Raw genomic sequence first — 9,514 nt, forward strand, 5'->3', positions numbered from 1 at the left:
TATATATACACATACATACATACATACATACAGGTGTGTGTGTGTGTGTGTGTGTATGTATGTATATATGTATGTGTATACATACATACATACATACATACATACATACATACATACATACATACATACATATAATATGTCAGCAGCCCGGAAACTTGCTGGTGTTTTTGCATTGGCCTTAGCTTAAACAAAGATAAAAAATGTTACGTCCATCATATACAGTATAAATAGTTTACCATTGGAGCTTCATTAAACTCTGCGCTACTAAATGAAATATTCAATTTCAAGACCATGTTTTTTTCTGCACCATATTTGAGATGTCTTGTGTATCATTTTATGAACATGTCAGAAAAGTTTGGACACATTTGACATGTTGGAAAAGTTTGTGATTTCCACTTTGGAAGTCACTTTTGTTGAGTTTATTTTGCTTAATCATCCAATATGGATGCAATTTGTTAAGATATTAGGGTGTAAACCAATGCGCCGCTGCTGTGGTTATTGTTGGTTTGGGCAGTTTGAACTACTCAGCGAGGCTTGATGGGGTCAGTATCAGGCGTCCTCCCTGACAGGCTTTGCGCCACAATAACTGGACGCAGTCCTTTTTCTAAAGGTTGTCTTCCTCTCACAGCAGTTATCTCAGCAACGTCGTTTCTGTCCTGTTTCAGCGCTTCATTGAGTTGCTTCCCACCCAAGAAGCCGTGGTTTTGTGGCTGTGATGTTCCACAAAACAAAAACAAAAATGTCTCATGCAGCGTTTCACGCACATTTGGCCATATATTTGGTATATTTGGAAAGATCTTCACTAGAGTTTCTATAAAGCACTGTGAGTTTGAACAAAGCCTGCCCACACTACATAGGTTTATAAAAGAAGGTTAATTATGTAGCCCACTTACATATTTGTTTTGACAATCTCTCTATAAAATAGATTTTTCTTTTAAGAACCCACACTTATGAGATATAATACAGCTTCAAGATTCAATTCCATTTATTGTCCATTGAAAACAGACATTATAAATCCATCATACAATGGTTGAAAAGTACAACCCTGAACCCTTTTTCCATCAAACTCACTACATTCCTCCTCATCCTCATCATCATCATCACCATCACCATCACCATCACCATCATCATCATCATCATCACCATAAAGTAAAAGGTTTGATACGTGTCACTTTAAAATGAACTAGATTTATTGCCCAGACTGATATATTTTATGCATGTCCAGTTGTTGTACAGAATCTATAATATCTCATTTCTATTTTTGAACATAGTAAATGTTTAATGTTCTTCATAGTATTTCCCAGGATTTCTATTTGTATTCAAACGTCCGCATGCTCAGTTTGGATTCCAGATGTGAGACAGATTGTGCTGCAGATGTGACCCTGCTGTAATACTCTGATGATGAAGTGCCTGTAACATTTTTGAGATGAAACATATCCGCCATGATAAAAGAGAGATGATCCAAAATTGCATGAAGACTTCCCATTGTTCCCTGTGAACGCTGCTGTAGGACTGCATGCTAACGGAGGGTTACCCCAGGGCCCAATGCCAAGGCCTGAACCAGGACGGGGGTCCAAGACTAGGTCAGACCACATTCAGTCAGGTTCAATTGAACAGCAAGCCGACAGGAAGTCAAACCAAAGATACAAAGATAGTAGAGGCAGTTTTGTCAATATTGAGAAAAGAATAGTTAGAGATTCCTCTACAACTCGTAAAAGCCTGTCATCTATACATCTTAATGCTAAACTAGGCTAATCCCCTCCTGGTTCGAGCGCTGTACATAAGAAAGCAAAATAAGCATTTCCCAAAAATGTGGCACTATTTATTTGGATATGGTGAGTTTATTTTCAACATATACAGTACATATGTAACCATATATACAGCCAGTCTGTATCTTTGGGTATTTAGATTTTCCTTTTTAGAAACCAAAATAATTTTTTTTTTTGTAATCCATTTTCAAAAGCATATATTGAAAATGGAGTTTGGCTTAACTTTTCTCATAGAGTTAAATTGTAAAATGAAAATTGTCTCAGATCTTCATTGACACCCAAAGTGGAACCTGGAACTGTTCTACCGAGAATAACAGACCTGGTCTGGTCTGGTCTGGTCTGGTCTGGGCCTTGCATGCTGAGCCCTTGGGTAACCCAGAAAGCACTTTTTGTACCAAGTTCTGTCGTTGCCAATAAAAGCCAGGAGATCCCTACTGTGGGAACGTCTGTCCGCCATCTGTTTCCTTTGGTGCGTCTCTCTGTCCTCTTCAGATGTCTTTACTCTGAGTTACCACGGTCACAACAAAAAACACAGATCATCCCCTGTGATTGGTAGTCAAGATTCCCATTCCAGATTACAGATTAGGGAAAGCATTTAGTGTTTTGGAGACTTTAATCATTGACAGCAGATGCTTTGCTATTTAGATGTAGCTGACAACCATGCAGCTTGTTTGTGTTGCTGTTTATTAGCTGGAAACGATCAAGTGTCAAATGAACCTTTATTCGTTGTCAAAGTTAATACTGCATGGTGGTATGGCCCAAACACAACACCAGAAACCTGCTTTGTGATTTCAATGATCTGCCGTTGGTTGACTGTAATCTCCAATTTATTTTCCTAAAGTACTGTGGAAGGACATGTACATAAAAACGAAGAGCCAGGAAATACTAATCTTGATTTTAATCTCCAATATACCATGTAGCATTCCAACAATGAGACAGTGTTTGTCACATGAGTCTGACTTCCTGTTGCCTGTAGGTGGCGCTATAAGTGAGTCAATTTTGGCATGAAGATGTCCTCAGGCCTGGACTCAGATCATGCGTGAGACATTTGGGGCACATTGGACAATGGACAGTCTAGTTGCAAACCACTTCCTGTTTTGCTTTGTTACATGAAGCTGCGCCTTCCAATGAGATTGCAAAATCTTCAATTCAGCTGTGCCAAGGTGTTCAGGTGTTACCGCCCATGTGGGAGTCAGTCCTGTTGGTTGGAGAGGCCTAAAACGCCTGCAAAATGGTCAAAAACCTACAAGAAACACACTTTCAGTTCAAAATGGCTGACTTAGGGTTGTGTTTAGGGCATGGCTCCAAGAGGCCTTTTTGTACAAGATAGGTGGTACTATGGGGCCACTTTACCAGACCCAAGACCCCTGTAGATGTTCCCATGTATGAAAACTTTGGGGCAGGTCAGACAAAGTACATCAGAGCTACAACAACTTCCTGTTTCATGTCTCAACATCTAAAATCGCCATGGCGCCACATGGTTCAACAAAAGCTCCCAGTCCTCAAAATGAAGACCCATCAAGGTCTTATTAAGGCTTCCTGGAACACTTGAGGTGGATTTGGTCATCCCGCTACGAAGACATCATCAAAGTATAACGTCAGCAACTTCCTGTTGACAGTTCCTGTTCAAACTACTAATACGTTTAACACTTTTACAAGGCACTGTATCCATATCACATTCTCATTAGGGGCCCCCCCTAAAGGTCTGATCCTAGAATCGGCCCTGCTGCATTCTGGGTACCAGTCCCGCACGAGTACATGTACGTTTCACACCTCAAAAAAGTGTTTACTTTGCAGAATAATATTTATAATTCTATCAATTTTCAGTAGTGCCACCTTTGCCGAGCTCGGGCCCTAAATAGCATATTGAAATAAAAATAAAAACTCATTTTTTAACCCTTTCTATGATTTTTCGTAGCGATTTTTTTCGTGAAGCAGCCTGCAGGGAACCCTGCACAGCCTCCTCTGTAGGAACAGTAGCCCGTCTGTGGGTCTCAGTGGGGCTCTGTGTTGGTAAAGAGGAGAACACACACCATGCAGCGTTGGATGCGGGAAGATAAGGATTGATGCTGGAGCGTCATCGCCGTGCTTACTCAGTCTCCTAGCAACAGGAAACATCTGCCTCGGCGAGGACCAATGAGGGCTCGCTGAGAGCGGTGTGTGTTGTCTCCTGTTGCTGTGAGCGGGATATTTTAGGAGGCTGGAGAGCAGTGAGCGTCTCACCCCGGAGGAGCTGTGTGTGTGTGAGTGTGTGTGTGTGTGTCTGCAGGGACCGAGGGAGCTGGGAGGACGGTAGATGAGGCGACACGGAGCAGAGCAGAGCGGAGCTGGGATTTACTGACCCCCTGCAGGACAGACATTTTCAAAGGTAAGACGCTTTAACAGATTTCTAGGTGCTATCGACAAAGCTTTAGACAGGATCAAAGAAGAAAATGTCCACGGCAGTACTTCAAATGTGTCTTAAAAAATACCAACTGAACGATTAAGTGTTCCTATAAGGATTATTAAATGATCCTGATAATCCTATAGGTAATACTTTGTATGATAGGAGAACAGATAACTAAAGCAAAGCACCATTAAGGCAAAAAGTGGACTCAGAAAGCAATATCCTGTTAGTTTATGCACATTTGACACCAATCTTAATGCAATACAAGGTTGTTTTAAGGGAGGAAACACAAGCCGCCTGCTTGAAGTGGAAATATTTTCAGCGCACACACACTTCCCACGCAGCCTCCTCCTCTCTGCTTGTGCATCATAGCATCATTCTCCCACAGATTTAAAATTTGGGCTGCAGCCAGATGTTAAAAACTGAGTGAGTCACTGCAACGATAAAGCGCTCCGCTCGGTGTTTAGGACTGATTTTTGATGTTTTAAATAACACACACACACACCCTCTTATCTATCCTCCTCCTCTTTCTTGAATTGAAATTAGCTTCTAAGGACAGCAGATTTTTGGAAAAGGCAGCTATACATTGAATGTATACATACATTCAATGTATAAAATCGTTTTATTGTATTTTATATAGTTGCCTTTTTCATTTATTTAAGGTTGTTCCCGTTGATCTTTCTTGTCATTTGATGTCCTACTTTTCCCCATGGCTGGGGTACACGTGATGATTAAATGTTCTGAGAAACAGGGCAGCACTTTTATCAGAGACCATAACATGTATTTAACATGTCCTCCTTTAAATAAAAGTGGGACATTAATGTGTCCCGGTTGCACAAATGGGATTATGGATCCAGAAAATAAATTCACGTTAAAGGAAATCCAAGCTCGGTTGCTGCTCTGGCAGATGTCTAATTTCTGCATTCATGCTCAGATGTTATGGTGCTGTCTTTCTCTCCTCCTCCTCCTCCTCCTCCTCCTCCTCCTCACCTGGGTCCTCCCTGCAGGAGTCTGAGGGCGATGTGGAGGCTCGGACCCACTCACTGATTCAGAGAGCTGAGAGCCGGCTGTGGAGCATCAGCAGCAGGTAATCCGATCGGTTTCCTCACAGGAGGAGTTTTCCTTGCAGCTCCAGAATTAGCCCTCTCCTAGACAAGGTGTAAACCATACTCTGGTTTATTATATAATTATGCCTCTTTACTTAATACTACTTAACACTGCAGGATGACAGAGCCTTTAACATTTTTATTTAAACATTATTTTTTGGGCGTGGAGGAGTGGACCTCTATAAGGGGGCGCCAAACATCCACCTGAGCTCTCCGGGCGTCCACCTTTAACATTTTAAACAAATAGTTTGCCATTTTGGGATTGCGATTGAGAGCTATAGAAGTCTGAATTTGAAATATTTTCTGTGTCAAACTCCTGTTCCAAAGGTCAAGAGTCCCACTTCACAGTCTAGGTGTTGTTTCATACATACTATATAGTACATTAGTTTTGCCAAAAAACTGGAAGAGACATTTGCGTGTGTCCTCAGGTGTTCTCCAAGCTCACGGTTAATGTACCTACCTCAGCGTTTCCTATTAAAAAATCTCAGCTTTAGTCCCTTTACAAGGGGGTGTAGAGTGAAAATCTGTTTCCCAGCATTCCCCCTGTTAGATTCGTAGTTTCATCTTTTGTTTCTTGCCTACAGCAGCACCTTTCCTGGGAGAGAGACCAAACCATTCAACAACGTCGAAAGTTGCTTACTTCAAGAGGAAATATGCGGAGGAGGAGGATTTACACGGGGGCCTACGTGGATATTTTCAAAAAGTAGGAACCTCTTGTGTCCCTCTTATTGTCCACGGTATCAGACCCTCACCTTCATCTCCAGCCGTGCTTGTTTCCCCATTACATTCATTTTACTCTTTATATGTATCAATACCTACATACACAGGAGTTGATAATACAACTTTGCTAGCTTTATCCGCAGCTATGCAGATGACACAATTATGTTCACAACAGAAATCACAATAAAAACACACCAATTGTGTAAAAGCAAAGTTTTCTGCTCTCTTGAATGGCTGGTTCCCCAGGAGAGAAGTAGAAATGTTGGACATGACTGAATAACCTTTCAAACCCTCTGAGGTCTAAGGACATTTTCACACATCATACTTAAATTGAGTTTTTAATGGTATTTGCATTAAACTGATCCCCTTGTGTTTCATGTCAAACTCTCCTCAATGACATTTTGAAATATTGCTTTTTGAGGCTTAATTCAACTAGAGGGGCTCTTTCAGTTCCCCCAACCAGTCATTTCTTATCCAGGAATTGAACTTGAACCCTCATAATATATGTTCAACTTTATGCAAATCTCGCATCTGCACACACTCCCTCCACATTGATAATGTCGAGAGAAGTTAAAAACACACCTGCATTATCAGAGCTGATTGTAAAACCTATGTTCCTGGGAATGACGTCACGTGACATTCATTGTTTTCATTAGCTCGAGCAAGGTTAGCCATTGTTAGCAAAGTTTAGCAGCAGTTTATACAACCGCACTAGGCTGATTTTTGTGTGCATACAAACAATGTAACAACATGTGGACAGGTCTGTGTGTTTGACTGATTTAGTGAGACACAGATAAGACGGAAGTGTTAATAACTGTGAGTTACTAAAGCGCTCGCTGCCGTTGATGCAGCCATGTTGGATTTTGGGAACCAGCAGGAGCTTAAAATCCAACATGGCAGCTCTTTGCATAAACGCTAGTTGCTGAATATGAGAACAAGTGTACCGGATACTGGATCCAATCCTGTACCGGTGACGGCCTTTGTGTTTGTCGTGTGCAGCACCTGATACTGCAGGAGGACCGCAGCTGCATCCTGAAGCTGTCCCTGGAGAAGCTGAGGTTCCTGGAGGACCCCGAGGCCTACCTGCGTCGCTCTGTCCTCATCAACAACCTGCTGAGGAAGATCCACCATGAGGAGGAGGAGCTGGAAGCCGAAGAGGAGGAGGAAGAAGAAGATGAGGTAGAAGAAGAAGTAGGAGAAGAAGAGGCGGTGATAGGAGAGAGGGGGCAGCGGAAGCTGTTGTACCTGGACAGGAAGCGGGTGAAGGTGCTGGTGATGGACTGCTGCTCCCCGCCGTTTGGCCTGGAGGAGCTGCAGCATTACCGGCTGGTGCCCTGCTACCCATCTGCCCTGTACAGCCTGGGTAGCTGCCCGGGCCTCGCGCCCAACCACCAGGTCCTCCTCTACAACCTGGAGGACAACGGCTGACCACACCTCGCTGCCTCTTTTCAAAGTTTTTACAAATGCAGTTGACGACATCATGGACATGTGCTGTTTCCTACGTATGAACTTTGGAAGGAAACTGAGCCGTGGGGGTAGGTCGCCTCCTTCTTCACTTTGCTAAGAGGCAGCGGTGGACTGTCCTTCTGCTTCGGGATCAACGCGGGTCGGTCTCTGGTTGTTGACTGCCATGTTGTCATACATGCCAACGTGAGAGACTCGCGGCTGGCTGTTGATGTTGTGTAATTGATTCTTATTGTTATCGTTGCTCATGTGAGCCTATTCAGGGATTTCCAGACTACTTTTTTGATGCACCTTGGCTTGCGTGAAGAATATGATTATGCTTCTGTTATCTTTTTATGCTACTGTGTGATTTATGAAATATTGGGTGTGTAACATTCCCTGGACTGTGTGAATCGTCATGCTATCTCATGGTACTCCCTTCTCTGAGAGATGCATTTACTGCCTGTAGGGAAAACAGTTGTTTTCTGTGCATTTGATGTCCTGTGTTTTGCATTACTTTTCTGCCCTCTGCTGGTGAAATAGTTCACCATGAAGCCCTTTAAAGTGGCTGATGTGTTCAAATCCCTCAATGCAAGCAGGTGGAAAGAAAAGATGAAAACTTCTTAGTTTAAGTCCCCTGGTTTAGTATTTCTAAGCAGGACGTGATCGGTTTGTCACACATTATAATTCAGTTGTATTCAGATGTGTGTTTATTGACCTAACTCCATTAATGGAGGATAATGATTGACAATATCGTGAAATACAGATACAATACTATAAGATGTCTTCATGGGAGATGTTACAATTGTCAAAAAATGCTTAAAGTGCCCTTTTATCTGCGTACAACTACATTATAGTGTGTTTAACCCATTTCTTAAAGGATCATAAAGTGCTTGTAATACTAAATAAGAGGGGGTTCAAGTGGAATAATCTTTATTTGGTTTCCCTTTTTGGGTGATAGAACTCATGTTTTGTGTTTAAAAAAAAAAGGAAACCGGCATCTCTTCTCATTCTCCTAGAGATCTAAGAAGTAAAAAAGTTTTTTTTGTCTGCGACCAAATCATTTGTATGTGATCAATTTTTCAGATTTCAGAGTGCAGAATGTCTTTGGATGGATATTATATTCCAATTTTTTTACTGTCAGTCCTCTGGTTGTAGCAGCAGGTGCAACGTTGTCACGGAGACTGAGTTTTGCTAAATTGTCAGAAGATATTTTATTATTTAATGTGGCACAGCGCGTGCTTTGTAATATTGACTAATCTGCTGTATGATGATTGATCCTCTTGCAGTGTCTCTTTTATGTGTTTTGAGCGTTCGGGCCAGCAGTTTCTTAATAACAATCACTACAATGGAAAACAACATGCTGACGAGAAGCTTGATATTTTAAAACAATAATTTATATTTTGATGAAAATGCATATTCCATATTTAAGATAAACTATTTTGGAAAAGGGCAAATAGACTTTTTTCAGGTGATTGATTATCAAATAAAGTATGTGAAGTGACAATGTGTCTTTCTATCTATCTATCTATCTATCTATCTACTTTAGTTTGTTTATTTTTAAAACGTGTGTTTCATTATAAAAAGTGTCGGCTACGTAAATGACGTCGTGACGTCTCGACGCATCGATGAGCGTACGCAGCGCAACTGTTGCCTTCAAGTGCTCCTACCAAACTCAAATGTAGAGGCTCAAATCCTAAATGCCCAGTGAAGTATCCAGATAGATTAAAGAAAAAAAAAAAAAAGTATTTCATCCCATGTTTATATTTTTGTTTAACTTTCGTTGTTTTCTTGCATCTTTGCATCCAAAGGTTTATGATCACAAAATTGTCCACAGTTTTTAAACAAAGCTTCCAAACGCAGCTTTAATAATGAAATGTTTTTAATAGCCTGTCATAATAAACCTTAAAATAAACCTAACATTAATATGTACACCTTGAATATATCATCTCGAAAGGCAGCATACAGCCTTGTATGTGTATATATTCACTTTAGTTCTGTCAGGCTTGGATCTTTTTTACTTATTCTTTGATAATATATTTACTTATCATTTTAGAGTTTGATATAATTTGTTAAACGAAAAAATGTCA

The 9,514-nt window shown here is 41.1% G+C and overlaps 2 protein-coding genes across 2 annotated transcripts in view; both read left to right on the forward strand.

Moving 5' to 3' along the window:
- Window positions 1-9,514, forward strand: part of galcb (galactosylceramidase b) — a 379,778-nt gene that overhangs the window by 111,173 nt on the left and 259,091 nt on the right. The gene's annotated exons all lie outside the window — the stretch shown is intronic.
- On the forward strand, window positions 2,780-8,869 carry LOC117936260. The gene is made up of 4 exons (XM_034859135.1): window positions 2,780-2,808; window positions 5,208-5,242; window positions 5,849-5,964; window positions 6,981-8,869. The coding sequence occupies exons 1-4, from the start codon at window positions 2,780-2,782 to the stop codon at window positions 7,407-7,409; spliced, it is 609 nt and encodes a 202-aa protein (XP_034715026.1). The 3' UTR covers window positions 7,410-8,869.

This window comes from Etheostoma cragini, chromosome 20 (genome assembly GCF_013103735.1).
Source record: "Etheostoma cragini isolate CJK2018 chromosome 20, CSU_Ecrag_1.0, whole genome shotgun sequence".
Classification (NCBI taxonomy): domain Eukaryota; kingdom Metazoa; phylum Chordata; class Actinopteri; order Perciformes; family Percidae; genus Etheostoma; species Etheostoma cragini.

Excerpts from the sequence above, each read along its gene's own strand:
- LOC117936260 (XM_034859135.1), top strand. The coding sequence starts at position 2,780 with ATGTCCTCAGGCCTGGACTCAGATCATGC. Across the intron at positions 2,809-5,207 it reads GGCCTGGACTCAGATCATGC|AGAGCTGAGAGCCGGCTGTG; the intron begins GTGAGACATTTG and ends TCACTGATTCAG. Across the intron at positions 5,965-6,980 it reads TACGTGGATATTTTCAAAAA|CACCTGATACTGCAGGAGGA; the intron begins GTAGGAACCTCT and ends TGTCGTGTGCAG.